General features: G+C 42.8%; 1 protein-coding gene across 1 annotated transcript in view; it reads left to right on the top strand.

The window, feature by feature from the left end:
* Window positions 1-19,954, top strand: part of Dym (dymeclin) — a 269,386-nt gene that overhangs the window by 84,903 nt on the left and 164,529 nt on the right. Inside the window, exons 9-12 of the mRNA XM_026783375.1 lie at window positions 3,661-3,836; window positions 7,919-8,044; window positions 10,544-10,657; window positions 11,893-11,987. Of these exons, the coding sequence (XP_026639176.1) occupies window positions 3,661-3,836; window positions 7,919-8,044; window positions 10,544-10,657; window positions 11,893-11,987 (511 nt within the window). The remainder of the gene's footprint in view (window positions 1-3,660; window positions 3,837-7,918; window positions 8,045-10,543; window positions 10,658-11,892; window positions 11,988-19,954) is intronic.

Genomic DNA, 19,954 nt, shown 5'->3' on the forward strand with positions numbered 1-19,954 from the left:
AGATCCGCCTGCCTCTGCCTCCCGAGTGCTGGGATTAAAGGCGTGCACCACCACCGCCCAGCTTGCTTTTGTGTACATTTGGGGGAGGACACAGGCGTTCAAACTATAGTGCAGTGGGGAGCCAGTATCAGTTCAGTGGATAGGAAGTGAAACTTGTGTGTTCAATGTTTTCTGTTCTATTTCTATATTTTTTCCTTGGTGACAGTGTCACTTCGTAGCCAAGAAAGCTTATTTTGGAGCTGAGCTGACCTGGGTCCATCCCACACCCTGGTCATTTCGGAGTGAGACCTTGGGCAGTTTATATAATCTCAGGGTCCTCAGTGATGGTGTCTGCAGTATGGATATACCGTCATCCAGCACTTTACATGAATATCAAGCAAGAGTAGAGTATAGAACCCAGCAAGGATGCTGCGTATGGTTTCTGCTGTTGTAGCTTTTGCCACTCAGGCCAAAGGTTCATGTGCAGTTACAACTGGACCCTGCTTGATACTTTAGAATGGAACCTCTTCTGTGATTATTCTATTTTTGGAGACCACTCAGTAGCATGGCAGTTTCGAGGACTGGCATCAGAGTCAGACAGACTATAATCTGTTTCAGGTGGTTCTTTAAGAAATAAAGGAGGTTTTACTGTAGTGTAGATTCACCAATCACTGCTGTTGCTGTGAGAAGCAGTGTGATGCAGAGGTCAGTCTGGGTTTACTCACCATGACTTGGGACATTTTTTATTTAATCTCTGCAAGCTTCTATTTCATCATTCCTAAAACTGGGCAGAATAATGACTCAGTTGTTGTACAGATTAAATAAGGGATAGTAGACAAATGCATTGTATAATGGCTGATTCACGCCACCTGTTGGCGTGTGTAGATATTGTGACTACACACAGAAAACACATTTATGTCGGGGGAATCAAATATAGCATAGGTAAGTGGGTACTCTACTTTGCTATCATTCTGAGTCCTGTAAAAATTATTTATATTTGCATGTTCACTGTATTACTTGTATTTTTGCTGTGACATACAAACAGCAGGCTAAGGCAGGAGGGCTTATTCCAACTCGTGTGTGATCCCAGGGTCCGGTCTGTTATGCAGGAGCTTTGGCCTCAGCAGCTTGAGAGATGGATTTGCAGTCAGGTAGTAGAGAGTGTTGAATGCTTGTCTTAGCTTGTTGTCTGTCCCTTGTGTTCATTGTGCTTTTGTTTAGTCCGGGACCCTGGCCCATGAAAGGTACTGCCAATGGTTAAGGTTGCTCTTCTCACCTCAGTTTACCTAGATATCCCCTCACAGATGTGACCAGATCTATTTTCAGGGTATTCTAAGTGATAACAAGTTTGACCATCACAACTCCATCCCTTGTTAGCTTGGCACCTAAACACATCAATTTTAAGCCATAGCCTTCCACTCTTCCCCATTGGCTCATGGCAATAGTCTCTCACAATCCCAGCACTGTATACAAGTCTAAAGTTGAAGTCTCACCTGGTACTCAGGACAACCCCTACCATGAGCTCCTATAAAGTCAAGTCCAAGCTGCGTACTTCTCATGTGGAATGGCACGAGCGAACGTTCACAGACAGACAGACAGACAGACACTAACCCTTGCGTCGCTGTGTTAGCGCTGCTGCTCTCTCCAGGTCTTCCACCTGCAGGACCTGTCCTTTGGGCCGTCCGCACTCTGTTCCTGCAGCTTCCCTTACTAGACATTCAACAGTCTAGTTATATGGCCAACATTCTAGGGCACTCTAGTTCAGTTCTGTTGCTGTAATAAAACACTCTGACCTAAACAAACTTGGGGAGAAAAGGGTGTATTTGGCCTACCCTTTCTGGTCACAATTCATCAAGGAAAGTCAGGACCAGAGCTCAAGACAGGAGACATGAAGCCAGCGCTGCATTCTAGCTTGTTCTCTGGCTCACTTTGACTCACAGCTTACTAGTTTTCTTATACTTCCCAGAACCACCTGCTTAGGTATGGTGCTACCCATAGTGGGATGGGCTCTTCTGCACAAGTTAGTAGTGAAGACAGTTCCCCACAGTTACGCCCATAGGCCAGTCTGATCTAGGTACTTCCTTGGTCTCTGGGTACTTTACTCTCAGATGACTCCGGGCAGGTTGATAATTAGAGCTAGTTAGGACATGGGGTCTCTTATTGTGACTTAGAACTTACTGCAACTTTATGGAGTGGCCTCTCAGGGCCTCCTTGCAGGAACTGCAACCCTGTTATACTTTGCCTGGCCTCTCTAGAACCAAGAGTATATGGTTATAAGTACCACAATCCTGTCAGTGTTTCTTTCAAGCTTACAAACTCAGCACAGTGGGACTAAGATCTGCTGCCAGCTCAGGATGGAACCTAGATGCTTTGGACCGCAGTTTCCTTGGCTTTTGTGCCGGTGTTAGGGAAACGCTTCCCCTGATGGTTGTTTTAGCCCAGAACTGCTTCAGTGGTGTTCTAGTTTAAGCTCTCTCCTTTCAAGTGAATTTGCATGTTCACAAGTAGGAGTCTTTGTGGGCGGGCCTTGCCCTCAGCACAGCCTTCCTGCTGTCCAGGCTGGAGCAGGCAGTAAGGTCTCTAGTAATGACAGATGATTTGTCCTTTGTGCTCTTCTTGTCTGAAACTTCAGACTTACACACTTCCCTCCTGAAACTTCACGTTTTCCTTATCTTTCTCCTCCATTTTTGCTCTCTCACTGTGGCCTTGGATGAGAGCAGTGAGCTATAATCTTGCCACTGTCAGGATGCTATGCTATCTTGAAAGTGTCTCTGTCAAACAATTGAATCCTTTATCTTTCAATTCAGCATCACTCAGGAGTTAAGGTAGCTCAGTGAGTACAAGCAATTGATGTAAAGCAGGAGAGGCCGAGTTCACAGCAGAACCTGTGCAAAACGGAGGCACAGGTGTGTGTCTGTAGCCCCACCATTGCAGGGTGGAGAGGCAAATCCAGGGCTTACTAGCTAGCCTCACTGAAATAACTGGCTTCACCCTCGCTCAGAAAATATGGTAGAGAGCAATAGAGGAAGGCACCCGAAGTCCTCCTCTGGCCTCTGCATGTATGTACACACTCATGCATCCGCCCCTCTGTCTCTCTCCCTCTCACACACACAATTAAACTAATTAATCAATTAATTAATTCATCTTCAGTCAGGTTCTTAAGATGTCCGAGCTATGATTTATTTAGAAACTTTAGCAAGTTTCTCAGCAGTTGTAGTTAGTTAATTTTTAGTTTTTAAAGATTGGTTTTATTTATTTTAAATATGTATGCATGTATTTGTCCTTGTGTGGGTAGTGGCTTGAGTGCATCAGGTGTTCATGGAAGCCAGAAGGTGGAGTCACACATGGTCGCGGGCCACCCATGCTGTCCTCTGCCAGAGCAGTTTGCCACACTGAGCTCTCTGTTCATCCTTCAGTTTTGTTTAAATAAAACTTCTGTAGATGTTTATGGTCGTTCCCTAGGCCAGCTGTATTTCATATATTTATTTTTATTTTATTTTAATACTAGCTAAGTTGCATATTGTTATTTTTACCCATTTTTCTTAAAAATGAATTAATTTTAGTGGTGCATCAGCCATGGTTTACTTATTTGAAGAAGCTTAGCTATTGTGTGTAAATAAACTCCTCGGAAATGCTCATCTGCACTTTCATGCATTTTCATGCTTGTTCTCTGTATTTTAGACAGCAGTCCTTTCCCGTCGTCCATCCCACACGCCTTCCAGATTAACTTCAACAGTCTGTACACAGCCCTCTGTGAGCAGCAGTCCGATCAAGCCACACTCCTCCTGTACACTCTGCTCCACCAGAACAGCAACGTCAGGACGTACGTGTTGGCTCGAACAGATATGGAAAACCTTGTAAGTATCACAAGAAACATGCCGTGCCTGTCTTGCGACTTTTTAAAGAGTGACTTATTTTCTTTTCCAAGAGGGTAAGAGTGATCGTCTGATGGGAGATGTCACCAGACGTAGGCAGAGGGTCTGCACCTCCTCCCTGTAGGAGGCAGTCTACGGGGAGCTGCTCACAGCCCAAGTGAGTGGGCAGCCTCCGTCAGTGTGACACAACCTCTGTCCTTGTGGTTGCCCAGGTCCCATCTCAGCAGGCGCTCTAAGAAGCGTCCTGTATAACCCTCAAGGACATTTGTATATCTTCTTGTTCCTTCCAGCTGATGAGGCCTGTCCTCTGGGTTCGCGTAATTGGTCTTGGTTGTCACACATTGCTGCTGACAGCGATGAAAGCCAGGGTGATTGTTCCAGCTTGGTTTCCCCCAGGGTCCATCCTCCGCACAGCCTGGATGCCAGTGCCCTCTGACTGGACGGTTAGTCATTTTCAGGAACCTGGCCAGACACAACTTTAAGGTCCACTCTGTGAATAAAATCAGTTCCACAATTTGTCTTGGCAGATGGAGTTCCTTTAGGCAATCAATGATTTCCATCGAAGCTAATGTTTACCATCAGTTTCACTAAAGGGAAGAGTAGGCTACCGTACCAGGGTATGCTTGAAATATCGTCAAATGTCACTGCATTCATTATCCCATGTCCCCCAGCCTCAGGTTCCACAGGTGGAACAGAGCTTCACCAAGCATTTGTTAGCTTCTTTTATTGGTTCTAAATACTATGTAAAGGCTGAAAAAGCATAAGATACTAGCATTTTTAGCATATTATTTATCACAGTGGCATAAGAACAAAAAGTGTGATGTATAAAACTCAGTCTCCAGAAAGGTGAATAGCATTGCCTTAAATAGCACAATACGGTGTGAAAGTCTTTGCGTTGGCTTAAATAGCAGTACGGTGTGAAAGTCCTTTAGTCACGAGGAAAACTCTGGCTCCCCAAGGGTGTGAGGAGCACAGAGATAGCTGTGTGCAAGGAATTCTGGGGGACTTTTGACAATCAGCAGGAAGCCTGGGCGTGGCTTTTAGGCTTGTAGTGTAGTGCAGATGGAGGTTTGTAAAATGAGGGACCAGCGTCTCCAGTTTGAGAACACCCTCTGATGAAAGTCTACAAGGATGCATTTGGGAGTTTTTAAGAGCATAGTAGGGTTTTCATAATTTCCTAGATTATGTCCTTATATCTTTCTGCTTCTCTTTCTTTTATAATAAATATTCGTTGAGGCTGTGACCTTGGAATATGCTGCAAGAAGAGATTTATTCTGTGATGTAATTTTTAGATAGTTGACAGTCCCTTTGCTGTGTAGACTCTGATTTCAGAAGGTGGCACACGGCATCTCAGCGCTTGTCAGATACTTCTGTACATGTTCTTGTGAGGGTGGGGTTCGGGCTGCCACTCCAGTGTAGGCCTTTCCCTCTGACACACTCTGTGATCCCATTCACACAAAACTCGAAAACAGTGACACCCGGAGAAGGAGAAAGGAAGTAGTTCCTCTGATCATTAGGTGGGTGTTAATACGATCTGTCCTAGTTAGAGTTATTGCTGTGACGAAACACTGTGACCAAAAGCAGCTTGGGGAGGACAGGGTTTATTTGGCTTATATATCCAGAATACGGTCTATTGAGGGAGGCCAAAGGGAGAACTCAAACCAGGCAGGAACTGGAGACAGGAGCTGCTGCATAGGCCTTGGAGGAGTGTTTCACTTAGGTATAAGGTGGAGGTAAACACTCATTGATACAGTACAGATTAGCTTGCTGTGTCCTACTTTTCTGCCCAGGAGAGATGGGGACCAACTACTCCTGGCTCTGACAACCCAAGAGAGAGAGAGACAGAGACAGACAGACAGACAGACAGACAGACAGACAGACAGACAGAGAGAGAGAGGTGGGGGGGAGAGGAAGAGAAAGGGAGAGAGCGCCATCCTCAGCTCTTAAGCAGTCACATCGGCAGACAAGACTGAACCCTAGGGCTTACTGCTCCAAAAGACTTTGGCAAAATGGATTGAAATCCCACAACACTCAGCCTGCTTTCTTATAGAACCCAGGACCACCAGTCCAGGGTGGTCCCACTCACAGTGGACTAGGCTCTCCCCCATCAACCACTAATGAAGAAAATGCCCTACCGGCTAGCCTACAGCCGCATCTTGAGGAGGCATTTTCTCAATTGAGAGTCCCTCATCTCTGAAGACTCTAAGCTTGTGTCAAGTTGACCTAAAACTAGCCAGCACAGCCTGGATCTGAAGAAGCATCCTCCACATTATGATGGAAAGACTCGGTAGTGTGGTAGTGTGTGGTGGTATTTTTAGGTTCCTGTAACAGGTGGACCCCGGGTGGTAGAAGTAGGACTCAAGGCATGGGCTCTCTCGAAGGCTGTGTCCACCCCTGCTTGAGGTCTGAGAGCTCCCTTTCCTGCTCAGTACCTTGTAAGGAGTCTTCTCCTTTTGCCCCCGCTGCTATGGTCTCCACCATGTCAGCCTCACTGTGGCAAGTGAAATGCTCCTGAAACCATGAGCCAGATAAGCCTTCCTTCCAGTAAGTTGATTCTTTCAGAATATTTTCTATTTTGGCCACAGCGATTAGAAAACGGCTCACACTGGGTAAGAGGGGAAAAGGAAGAGAGTGATTGGAGAACTAATAGCCAAAAAGTCTAAGATTTCTCTTTGAAATAATGAAAATATTCTAAAATTAACTGGTGATAGTTACACATTTGTAAATCTATAAACTATTTAATTGTATCTTTTAAATGCAGGGATTATACAATATGTATATTTACTATCTAAGTAAAAACATTGAAAGGAAGAATTGTTACTTTGGCATAGTCCTGTTGGACCCATCATTTTTAACTTGTGGGGATGGGGTGGTGCAAGACAGAAATTCTCTGCAACTCTGACTGTCCTGGAACCCAATTAGTGGATGAGGCTGGCCTCAGATTCAGAGATCCTCCTGCCTCTGCTTCCCACATGCTGGAATTAAAGGCATGTATCACCAAACCCGACTCTTTTAACTTTTAAAAGTTTTTTTTTTTAAATCCACACCTCCTCACTCCCCTCTCCCCCGTGTGTGTGTGTGTGTGTGTGTGTGTGTGTGTGTGTGTGTGTGTGTGGTGTTACCCTTGAAGGCCACAAGAAAACGTTGGGTCCCCAGGTCCTTTACTAAAGTGTGGTGTAGCGTAGGTTTATTTCATCTTACAGCTTGTAGCATACTTTCCAAGGAAGTCAGGCCAAGAACCTAGAGAATGGTTTTGCTCACTGGCCTGCTTTCCATGGTTTTTCTCAGCCATCTTTTTTAAAACACCAGTGAGCAGGGTCATCAGCCAAGAAAATGAAAATGCACCAGTCTTGCTCACAGACCAATCTGGTGGGGGCATTTTCTCAATAGACACTTGCTCCTTGAAAAGGACTCTAGCTAATGCCAAGTTGACATAAAACCAGCCACACAGTGTGTGGTGGTTTCACACAGGCACAATATACTTCAAGTGATGGCTCCCCTGGTTCGTATAGAATGAGCAAACAGACAGTGTCAGAGAAATGATTAGAAATGAATTTACACATATGTGAACAGAATCATCAGATGAAACCCTGATACTCTGAAGACTAAGTCTTGGCACACGCAGAGAAAACACACCGTGGGCAGCAGTAGTCCCTTCAGTTAGTTCCTTAGGGGAAGTGCACCATTGGATTATAGCATGAAAGAACAAGCGGTATGAAGCATGCAGATTAAAATGCTTTAAATTTATGAGCAGCCAAGCTCTTCTGAACAGTCCAAGTTTCTTTGTCTTCCTTTTTTAAGTAGAGGAGGTTGATCTAACATCTAAAATTTCAACTGTGAGCCCAAAGGGTCTCTGGACATTAGCCTTTCCTTTGGCAAGACCTTTACAGAGTTAGTGATGACTCTTGCTTGGGACCTTTGGTGTGTGTGTGGAGAGTACATGTGGCCAAGTGAGTGTTTCTCTTTTGTATTACGAAAGCTACATGACCTTAGAACAAAACATACAAAATAGCAGTGTTAAGCCCTCATAGTATATTGAAATTTTATAATTTTTTATTTCCTAGGTTTTACCAATTCTTGAGATTCTGTATCATGTTGAGGAAAGAAATTCACACCATGTATATATGGCCCTTATAATACTGTTGATCCTTACAGAAGATGACGGCTTCAATAGGTCCATCCATGAAGTGGTAAGTTCCCGTGGTTGATGAGAGGTACGGGCAGAAGTGTTTCTCCATAGAGTGTACTTGGCCGTAGTGTTTCATCTGTTTTCCTTCTGGCAGAGTTCTGGGAGCACTTGGACTAGAGATGGTGTTTTCTTAGTTTCACGAACTAATGCTGTGTCTTGTCCCCTCATTCTCTTCTGAACAACTTGTAGCCTCTGTTTTCATTAGTGCATGTTTGTTGTACATTATACTGGGTTCCTTGAGGGTACTTTCATATGAAAATACAATGTTTTTGAGCATTTGATTATTTCTTCATTCTCCCAGGGCAATTTCCACATCTACTTTAGTGCCATATGTATTTGAAATCTAGCATCCAGAAACAAGAGAAAGCATAGGCTTTATCTGAGACTGACTTAATATACTTAATGTGATTGTCTTCAGTTGTGTCCATTTTCCTGAAAATGATGTCATTTTGTCCTTTTTATTGTTGTTTTGTTGGGACAGGGTCTCCTGTAACCCAAATTGACTTTGAACTATCTATGTTGGTAAGGCTTGAATTCCTGGTCTTTCTGCCTCTGCATCCCTGATGCTGGGGAGTCACAGGTGTGTAGTAGCACACCCAGCTAACTTTGTTCTCAAGGCTGAAAAAAAATGCCGTTGTGTGTGCACACTACATTTTCTTCACCCTCGTTATTGGTAGACACTTAGGTCAGCTCCATAATTTAGCAGCTGTGACCAGTGCTGCTGTGAGCATGATGGGCAAGTGTCTTTGTGACATGTTGGCTTGGAGTCCTTGGTAAATAGCCAAAAGTGGTATATGACCAAAAGGATCATATGTTGTTTCTAGTTTTAGTTTTTTGGGAAACTATCATCTTGGTTTCCATAGTAGCTAGACTTAGTTTACATTTCCACCAGAAGTGTTTGGGATTTCTCTTTAAAAAAAAAAAAAGTGTGTGTGTCTGGGGGCGTCAGACTAAGTGGCAAACACTGAGCCATTACCTAGTGAGCTGTCTCGTCTGCCTATTCCCTTTCCCACACGGTCAGCATTTGTTATTGTTTTCTAAAATTCTGCCATTCCGACAGGGAGGAGGCATAATCTTTTGCTTGTTTTAATTTGAATTTCTCTGATTTTTTTGTGAATATTTCAACTTTTCTTAAAGTTATCTACTCATTTATTAAGTGGGTTGTTTGATTTCTTGTTCTTTAGTGTTTGAGTTTCTCCTGTATTCTGGACCTCAGTCTCCTGTGAGATGTGTAGATAGCAGATCTTCTCTCATCCTGAAGTTTGTCTCTTCACTAGATTGTTTACTTTTATGTGCTCCTGAGCAGCTGGAATCCTGTGCAGGGAGCCCTCACCTGTGCCAGTATCTTGAGGCATTTTTCCTCTGTCAGCTTCAGAATTTTACATCTGATCTATTTGGACTTGATTTTTGTACTGGGTGAAAAATTGGGATCTACTTTTATTTTACGTGTGGGTATCCAGTTTGTTGAAGAGACCATCTTTTCTCCAATGTATATTGTTAATATATTTATGAGATGTATAAATATCTATATATCACACCTTTAAAAGTTGACTTATTTATATTATTGGTGGGTTGTAAGAATTCTTTATATATTTTTGATCTTAAGCTTTTTTGGTATTCTAATCTGTTAATATAGTGAATTACACTGATGAATCTTCACATTCTTGAGATGAACCATGATTGGTCTTGGTGTATTAATTGGTTGTGTGTATTCCTTTAAGTTTGGTTAATCTGAGTTTTGTTAGCTGTCTCTTAAGGAATTTGTGTACTTTTTCTAAGATACTCTTTATTGACTTGGTACTGGCTGGTAGCTCAGAACAGCCCCAGTAGTTTGAATGCTGGGCCCATGGTGTCCCTGGGCTCTCCTAATTATCCATGGAAGTTCTTTACGTTCTCTAGGGAAAGTTCTGCCTCTCAGCACCTACTCTGTCTTACTTTTGCTTCTCATTGCTAAGTTCTGTTTACTTTTCCTGTTGTTTTTATCTGTTTGCTCTGTCTCTTTCATATACATCTGTTCTTTGTCTGCTAATGATATCTGTAGATATACCTATCTCCTCTTTGTCTATTAATTCTATCAGTAGATATATACATGTCCTCTTTTTCTATTAATTATATTAGCAGATATACACATCTCTTTGTCTACTAATGATGTCTGTAGATATATAATCTCTTTGTCTTTTAATTATATTAGTAGATATATACATCTCCTCTTTGTCTATTAGTTATATTAGCAGATATACACATCTACTATATCTACTATAATTCGTCTACTAATTATATTAGTAGATAACCTCTTGATTTGCAGACCTGGTTTTCTTCCCCTCATCTGTTTAAGAAAAGAGGAGTAAACCTATTAGCACCTCTGCTTAGCTGAACTGAAGGTTCCACTCACCTTTTTACTGCTTTACTTACCTTCAGAGTGACTAACTACCAGGAAATGGGAGACACATCTTTTTCCTAAGGAAGTCATTTTTACTCAAATTTTTCTTCCTCATTACAGATATTAAAAAACATTACTTGGTATTCAGAACGAGTCTTAACTGAAATTTCCCTGGGGAGTCTCCTAATTCTGGTCGTAATAAGAACGATACAGTACAATATGACCAGGACTAGAGTAAGTATCCCACAGCTATTTTCTCCGCCTTTATGTACTGCTGACCATGTTGTAAAGCATTTTAATCCCTTGAAATGTGGTTATGGAATGTGCTAGAAAATTTAAATTTAATATCACAGACCATGCTAGAAAAATTCAGACCAGCACACACTTACCATATTACACGATTATACTGCAATGTCTATTTCTTAATATCAACTCATTATTCACTGCAGTACCCTTTGTATGAAATGGAGAGAAGCAGGGAAGCACGTTGAGATCCAGGCTGCTGTATGCCCGCCCTTGCTAGACTGATAGCACTGGTTGGCCCTTTTAAGCTGCAGCAAAACATATAACTAGATGACTATGAGAAGATACAAATTCACATAAGGAGGAAAAGTGCAAGGAGCTGGGGTTGTTGCTCGTTTGGCAGTGCTAGCTGGCACTCCCAGAGCCCTGGGCTCTAGCCACTGCACTCCATAAGCTGAACACAGAAGTCCTGCCAGTCACTTCAAGGTCATCCTCAGCTATATAGCAATTTTGTTTTGTTGAGACAAGATCGTATTACGTAGCTCTGACTGACCGGTAACTGGCTATGTAGACTAGGCTGGCCTTGACTCACAGAGATTCACCTGCCTCTGCTTCTCTAATGCTGGAATTAAAGATGTGTGCCACCATGGCCAGCATACATAACAAATTTGAGACCAGCCTGAACTACATGAGCTCCTGTCTTCAAAACAAAGAAAAGCAATCCCCCAAAGTACTAGTTCAAATGCCTTGAAAAGTTGGAAAAAATTAATTCTGCTGAATTCTGTAAAATTTCAGTCTTAGTCAGTAGAAATATGTTACCAAGGAAAGCTGTGTACAGAACACACAGCTAAGGGGTTGTTTACTTCATGTTTTCTTGTATTTTGCTCCATGGGGCTGGTACAGATGTATATCCCAATTATTTTTATCTGAGATCACAGTAGGCAGTCTCTGCTGTGCTTGACTGGGAGGGTCTAGAGCAGCACACTCCAGAGCCATCACAGGGTGATCCGTCATCTGTGTCATCGTATTTCATGTCCATTGCTTCCAAGTGAATTGTGGAAACACTCCGACTTCTCGGTGCTGTATAGATTTGGGGACTAGAGAATACAGATCCAGGGCACTTTTCTAGCATTAGGGACAGTTGGGCGTACAGTTACTTTTAGTTAACCTTCCTTGAAGCATGTAGAAGATATGATGTGTGTTCTAAAGTTGTTCTTTTCCCACAGGACAAGTACCTGCACACAAACTGCTTGGCAGCTTTAGCAAACATGTCAGCACAGTTCCGTTCTCTCCATCAGTACGCCGCCCAGAGGATCATCAGGTAAAAAGAAACTTTAAAGGAAACACTGAATTTTCCTTTTGGCTGGTCTTCTGATAAGGGTACCACACAGAGACCTTTTTAAACATGTGCACAAATGGCAGGTGTTCCTCAGTTTCCCATTCTTTCCTATGGTTAAGGATACCTTGTTCTGTTTTGTTTGTTGATCAGCATTTGTGGGCATGTATGTTAGGTCCTTTTATGAACTGGAGTGTTAGGTCTCCTCTTAGGTTGTGTATCAGCTTTCTGCAAACAAAGCTGTAACCACTGTGCTAATTATTTTCTAAAGCATCAAACTACACTTTGACAGTTATCTGTGTTTGTCTTTGAGAACTGTCATTTTTCTTTTTGGTAGGGTTTTATGCAAGGGCTGTATCACTGCCGTACCCCCCACCACAGTATTCTCTCCATAGCTGTTTAACTTTGTCATGATCTCCTGTTATTGCTGATATTACTTATATAAATTTGTTATAGTGCAGGTTTGTACGGTCAACAGAACCGCATTATTTTCTAGATGCTCCATGGGAGAGCCTGTTTTCCAGCTGTTAGAAGCACCTTGTTCTTTGACTCATGGCCTCTGTCATCATCAGGAGTGGGTGGCTGAGTCCCCTCATCATTCCAGACTCCTTTTTGTGGTTCTCCCACTTAGATGGCACCTTGGCCCTGCTAACAGACCCACAATCTCCTCACCATCTTAATAGCCTTATAGAACCATAACTGTGTGTTCCCTTTTGCCAAGTACAGTTACATATTAACATTTTCTGAGGACGTACAGTTTGGCCTGCCATAACAGTCATCACTAGGAACCCCCATTGTCACCCCTCCTCCTTTTCCAAGAGTATATGATCTTTAAAGTTAGGAAAGTTATCATCAGATCATAAATATCATTTGCAGGGATTTCTAATATATGTGGGTTATCTTTTTCTTTTCCAGTAGGCTGCTCAATGCGAGTTTTCAAGTAAACCATGTATCAGGGAAGTTGTTTCGGTTTGGGTTTTGGTTTTTTCATACAATACATTTTGTTCATCTTTCTCAACCCCCAGCTCTTTCCAGATTGTCCTCCACCTCCCTGATCATCCGACTCCATGGTCTCTCCCCTCCCTTTTTAAAAACCTCCTGGAGTCCACTTGTATTGGCCAATTACTCCCAGGCCTGGAGCCTGCCCAGAGTATGGTGTGATGGATATACCAGGTATCACAATGCTCCTCAGCTCTGGCCTGGGACTTCGTGACCACTTTCCCTCTTCCATGTGGAGATTTTGTCTAGCTCGTGTGCTCTGTCACAGTCCCTGAGAGTTCATATGTGTATCTGCCTTATTGTAGCCAGAGCAAAGTGTTTCCCTGAAGTCACCACCCACCTCTGACTCTTAGAATCCCTCTGCTCCCTCTTCTGCATCAATCCCTGAGCTTTGGAGGTGATATGATATAGCTATCTTGTTTAGGGCTGATCGCTCCAAGGCTTCTTATTCTCTGTGCATTGACAGACTGTGGTCTCTGTGTTAATTGCCATCTACTGCAAGAAGAAGCATATCTGATGAGAATTTAGCAGTGCCTTGATCTATGGTCACTGAGAGTCATTTTAATGCAATGTCCATTTAGGAGAATAGTCATAGTAGGTTTTCCTCTTCAGCCCACCTATCTAGCCATAGCCTTGTTAGCAGGGTTAGCTATGATGACCTGGGCTCATTTTTGGTAATTATTCAGAACTAATTTCATTTCTTTAAATAGAGAACTGAATTCCTCAGAATTTAGTAGAGACTGTTTTATATTGATTCACAAGTGAGTTCACGTCTGGTCTTTGGACAGTTTGTTGCAGTAGAGTGGGAAGCAGTAGTAAGAGGTTGGCCAGTTCCTGACTTTGTACTAACGTGAACTTTATTTCTTACACACACACACACACACACACACACACACACACACACACACACACACAGTCTCCTCATACTCTGGAGTCTTCCAGCTACTCTGAGGAGCCCTGAGTTTCCTGTGCTTATTTTAGCACTGCTCATGCTGCTTTGCAGTCCTTTCCTGCCTGCATATGTGGAGTTTTTCAATAATTTCAGATTAGGTTTCTCATAATGAATATTTTCTAAGGACTGTTCCATATAAAATTTCCAAATGAATTAGTTCACAACTTAAGCTCTGGAAATCTGTGTTAGATATTGTTAAACAAAATTTTCTAAGTGTAATAGTTAGAAAAAAATTTACAAATCAGTATGTTCATTTTTTTATGATTTCAAAAATAGAAAATAAACCAGTATAAGAATCATAGTTTGGATCTGTTATGTGGAATTATTTGGATTCATCAATGATGAATGGTCCTTATTTCATGTCAGTGGATTTTTATTTTAGCATTATTTGAGTAAGGAATTATATTAAGTAATGTAAGATATATCAGAACTAGTAATAAAACTCTTGCCTTCAAATAACTTGTAACCAGTAGCAGATATAAGACTCTGTCCTTATACAGGTAAGGTATAAAGAACTTGCATAGATCTGGATGTTGTAAATATTATAATGAAATAGAATTCTTCCAGTAGGGAAGGTGGTTGTGTCTGAGAATGGTAAAAAGACATCTTACTGAGAGTTGAGGCAAGGCGACTAGAGAGGAGTAGTATTAGATGCTTGCAGCTCAAGAAAACACTAGAGATAGTCACTGAAACAAGAGGCCGTGATCAGAAGGGGTCTGTGTAAAAATCACCAATCTCGGGAGACAGAGAAGGAAAGGATATAGTTCAATGGACTATATACGCCCGTGTGAAAATGTCTTCATTTAGCCCAGCACCATGTGTGATGGATAATAGCAGTAAATAAAATAAAATAAAACAAAACCGCAAATAAGTTCACACAGTCTGCTTCGGTTGGCATGCTGCAGACATATGCAAGAGTTAAAAGGAAGAAGCAGGATGGACTGGTGATATATGGAGGGCCTTGAGTGTTAGTCTCATAGTTCCAGACAATGGAAGGAAGAGAGAAAGGGAGGTCTGCTTTTTAATAACAACGATGAATGAATGAGTTGTGCATAGGATTTATTGAAAAGGAACTGTGGTTTTATAGTCATTCATTCAGCCAGCAGCAGTGGTGTATGCTATTGATGACATTGGAACAGGCAAATTCTAGCCAGTTCCAGGTGCTTGCTGCAGGTGGCTTCCCCGCCTTTGGGTTATCAGACATTTTTCTTTAGTACCTTAGCCTGCATTGCTCTTTCTTCTGTCTTTCCCATCTTCCCCAGGAAGTCACGTATGTAAACACTTTGCATTCATAAATGGAAAAGCCTATTTATTTGTTTATAGTCAAGATCTTTCTCATTCTTTGTGTCAGGCAGCACGGTGCAGAGTAGCACACACACAAGAGCTAATTGCCAGGACTTGGGATCTCGGCTCCAAAACTTACTAGCTATGGAATCTTGTAGAAGTTGTTTAGCTTCTCTCTATAGCGTTCCCAACTGTAAGATGGCTGTGACAACAGTGGCTGTTGTTACCAGAATTGTAGGACAGAAATGTGATTCTGGGGGTTGTCATCTTGCCAGGTCTGTGCACTCTTCCAGCCCCAAAGCAAGCCAAAGTGAAAAAAGGGGATAAATGTCTAATCAGAATGACCACTTTGAGAAGAAAGTCAGCATTTCAGCCTGTCTTCAGGTACCAACACGAGCTTTATGTTTTGATGAAGGAAACATTGGAACAGGTAAAGTCTGCACTAATTGATTTTGCCTAAGTGTCATCTGGTTGATCTTTTTCTCAGCTGTGTATTCTGCAAGGAGGCTCAGAAGAAGTCTTTATTGCTTGAGGGAACAACCTGTTTTCTGCAAGAGTACCTCTGGTTGAGGCTGATCTCATGGGGGGGGGTAGTCATGTCTGTGAGGCTGTAATAAAGAAGATGCTTGTTTGTCCCAGCTGCCCAGAACCGAAATAATCACACAGAAACCATATTATTTAAAACACTGCTTGGCCCATTAGCTCTAGCTTCTTATTGGCTAGCTCTTACATATTAATTTAACCCTTCTCCATTAATCTGTGTATCGCCACGTGGCAGTGGCTTACCAGCTAAAGTTCAGCCATCTGTCTCTAGTGGGGCTACATGGCTTCTCCTTGACTCTGCCTCCTTTCTCCCAACATACAGCCTAGCTCTCCTCACCTGGTTCTGTTCTTCCCTGCCATAAACTCAAAGCAGTTCCTTTATTTATCAATGGTAATCACAGCATACAGAGGGAAATCCCACCTCATGAGTCTGTACTGTTTGGGCCTCCAAGGTGTGCGAGTTTAACACAATGCCAGGAGACCTTCAGGCTTTTTTGGGGGGTCTGGGAAAGAATGCTGAAAAAGCAAACAGGGAGGAAGCCATAGTTACCCTTTTTTTTACCATCTTTAACCTGGAAGAGGAATGAGCCAGGGAAGGTAATGCTGGATTTTTCAACAGATTCTGCTTGGATAATGGACATGCTTGTGTGTAGAGTAGAGCTGGACTCTGCCCCAGAGTTTAAAACAAAGCAGGCAATAACAAAAGGAAGATGTGGATAACAAGGTTCTATTTTGCTGTTAGTTGCCCTGTAGACCCCAAGAAGGGATTGATTGAGCTTCTAAGTATATAATTTCCCTCTCTGTTGCAGCAGTTGAGGGAAGGGATGTGTTGGCCGTCTGTCTTCGTTGGTCTTCTAGCCCTGTGATAGAGCAGTAAGTGAGAAGGGAGTAAGTTGAAGTGCTTGAAACTGGCAAGTGAGAGAATCAGCTGCTGAAACCTAGAAGCAGAGCACGACAGTGCCATAGAGAGTCCATCTCAGCAGCAGACACTGCGTGCCGTAGAGTGCCCATCTCAGCAGCAGGCAGTTGCAGACACTGTGCAGGAGGAGTTCTTTTTCTTCTAAATCCATGGATATTGACAGCTTGGAGAAAAGTGTTGAGAATTAGAGAGAATAGTTATTTTCTTCCCTCTGCCATCTATTTCTAACCTTTTGAAATTGCTGTGTGATATTGTCATGTACTTGTTCACTCTCAAGAAATGTCTAACAAACAGTTTGGTGTTGGGCCAGCTGCACGTAGCCCCTGGGAATCGGTTGGACACGCCTGAAAAGTCTTGTCAAAGGTATGATTCTGCGTCCTCCACAGAAGAGAGAATCACAGAGGCAGAATCAAAGGGTGTCACTCCCAGGGACCTGCACAAGAGCACCTGGCCCCTTCTGGAAGAGATGGCACCGATGACCCATTTCTTGTTGGTTACTTTGAGATTGGATCTCACTATGTGTTTCAGGCTATCCTTGAACTTGTTGTGTTAGCTGGTGACTTGAACTTAGGATCATCCTGCTTCAGCTTCCCGAGAGCCCAAGGTATCTTCTAATAGCTTAGATTTCCCTAAAGGGTGAAAAGCTGCCATTGGGTTGTTAGAGGTTTGTGACAGTTCCGGGTTGTTTTAGTGGGTAGATCTTAGCGCTCTCCTGGGAGGGACTCTGAGTGCAGGCAGTTGTAGAAATGCAGTATTTACCAGATTCAAACAGTGTGTGTGATTTCTCTTTTCAATAGAATGTCTGGGCACAAACAAGACTCCAGTTTTCCCTTGCTGTGATCTTTGCTGATCTTTGTTTGATCTTGGGCAAGCATTAGCCAAGGAAGGAAGGAGAAATGTTTGTCGTAGAAACCTGGCTTCCTGTACTTCCTGTGGCAGTGGTACTTTGAAGGCAGCAGAGTTTTTCAGGGAAATCTGGCATGGTTCACCTTTTCAGTTTAGTCTTTTCTTAAGAAATTACATTGGGAGCATTTGCAGTTCCCCGTTGGGAATGTCTGAGCTTTTAACTGAGCCGTGTGACTGTGTAGAACAGTGTTGTGTCATACAGCAGCGTCTTGGCAGATTTGATGGGACTTGCAAAAACTTGACAGTTGATTTAAGTTCCAGGTTAGAAGCTGGCATTGCCAGGATGTTTGCCTCTAAGGCAGCACACCATACATCTATCTGAATTTGATTTCTTGTAAGTAGAGGCCTTTGTGGATGGCATTTCCACATGAGAAATGAACCATTAAAGTAACTCACTTGGAGCTTTATAGACTTACATCACATCTTAGCGTGACTGGGAATATGTGAAGGCATGTCTGTACTTTATCCTCTTCACCGTGGATTTTCAGCGCCCAGTCCTGTCTCCTACTGTAGGGATCTGGGATTTTATTTTTACCCTACTTATTAACCTAAAAGTTGACCTACCATAGTTTTGTGACTTCTTTTAGGAGTCTTGAGACTTCTGGGTCTGGGACAAAGGGCAATCCAATGGGCTCTTTTCATATTATTTATTATAAATAATTATTTACAAAATTACTAGGGTCAGAGTGTCCTGACACTTTTGTCTTGCTCCCCATACCCTGGAGCAACATGGCAGAAGGCAGGAATTCCAGGAACGGACCCTGAGTGTGGGAACTCTGTGGAAAATGACTGTCCTGGTTTCACTTCTGTCACTGTGACAAGACCCTGACAGAAAGCCACTGGGATGGTGGGGTTTATTTAGCTCACAGTTCCCGGGTGTAGGTGTCATAGGGAACTCAAGGCAGCAGGGAATTAAAATAGCTAGTCACATGACATTCTCAGCCAGGAACAAGGAGAGACGATGCTTGCTTGCCCACCTGCTTGTGCTCAGCTAGATTTCTCCATCATTTTTACAGTAGGTTTCGAGCAGAACTGCTCAAGGTGACTTTTGAGGCAGGCATCCTGGCTTTGTGTGACAGCAAACTGCACTGCTGCTGCAAGAGCCTCTATAGTCCAAACTTATTTTTTCTACAATCATCCATGGCAAGACAGCTCAGAACAGAAGACTGCGTCTCTGCATTTAGACTTTATCTCCCAGAAATTTTTGCTTAGCTGTGTATTTCTGATGCCAGTGGGATAGCCTGTCACTGCCTTGTGGGCAGCTTGTCATGGTGTCCTCTGGCATGGAGAACCACCCAAGGAAGTAAGTGGTGATCCTCTGGCTGTCACCGCGGTTGAGACTGAGAGTTTGGTTGATGAGTGCTCGGGGTTTCTCTCACACCTGCTTATCCACTGGAGTTAAGTCTTAGAAACTGGGGGCTGGAGAGATGGCTCAGGGGTTGGGAGCACTGACAGCTCTTCCAGAGGTCCTGAGTTCAATTCCCAGCACCCACATGGTGTCTCACAGTTATCTATAATGAGATCTGATGCCTTCTTCTGGCATGCAGGCAAACATGCAGACAGAACACTGTATACTTAGTAAATAAATAAATCTTCAAAAAATAGAAAAAAGGAACTGTGGGTGACCTCATCAGTCTCTGATTTCCACGTGCGTTAATGAATTTCTAGCTCACTGTTGGTGTTCAGTCTTGGAAGCCTTACCCTGAGTGCGCCTGACAGATCCAGGGTATTTTGGGTAAAATGCTGTTTTTGATTAAAAAAAAATCTTTTTGCATCATAAAATTATAGATTTGGAAAGACCTTTAAAAATCATCTCTGACAACTTTTCACACTTGCCATATGGCAGTATGGAAACGTCGAGTTAGCTCTGATTAATCCAAGTGAACATTACTGCAGAAGCAGATGGAGAACTCAGTTTGTTCAGCTCACGAACCAGTATTATACCACAACAGAAGAAAGGACGAGCTCATCTCCTGCTCATTCTCATTCATCTTCTCTCTCCTCCCCTCCCTCATCCTTGTTCCCTCCCCCATTAATATGTTATCTGATGTAAAACAAATCAAGTTCTTTATGAAGCATTTTTCTCACTGTATTGTACATATCTCATAGCCTTTATCAGAGATTCCTTGTCCAAGACAAACATGTTGACTGAAGTGGGAAAAAACAGAAGGGTAAAGGGAATGAAAATGATTATCTAGCTGGTGCACGTACCTACTGATCAAGAGGCCCCAGAAGGATGGAACAGACAAGGGGTGACTGCGTCCTTAGAAGAGCTCAGAGGACAGCTGGGGACAGGTAACTCTGAAGGGCCTGCCTGTGTCCCCCACGGACTCTTGGGGGTGTTCTGAG

This window comes from Microtus ochrogaster, chromosome 18 (assembly GCF_000317375.1).
Source record: "Microtus ochrogaster isolate Prairie Vole_2 chromosome 18, MicOch1.0, whole genome shotgun sequence".
NCBI classification, from domain to species: domain Eukaryota; kingdom Metazoa; phylum Chordata; class Mammalia; order Rodentia; family Cricetidae; genus Microtus; species Microtus ochrogaster.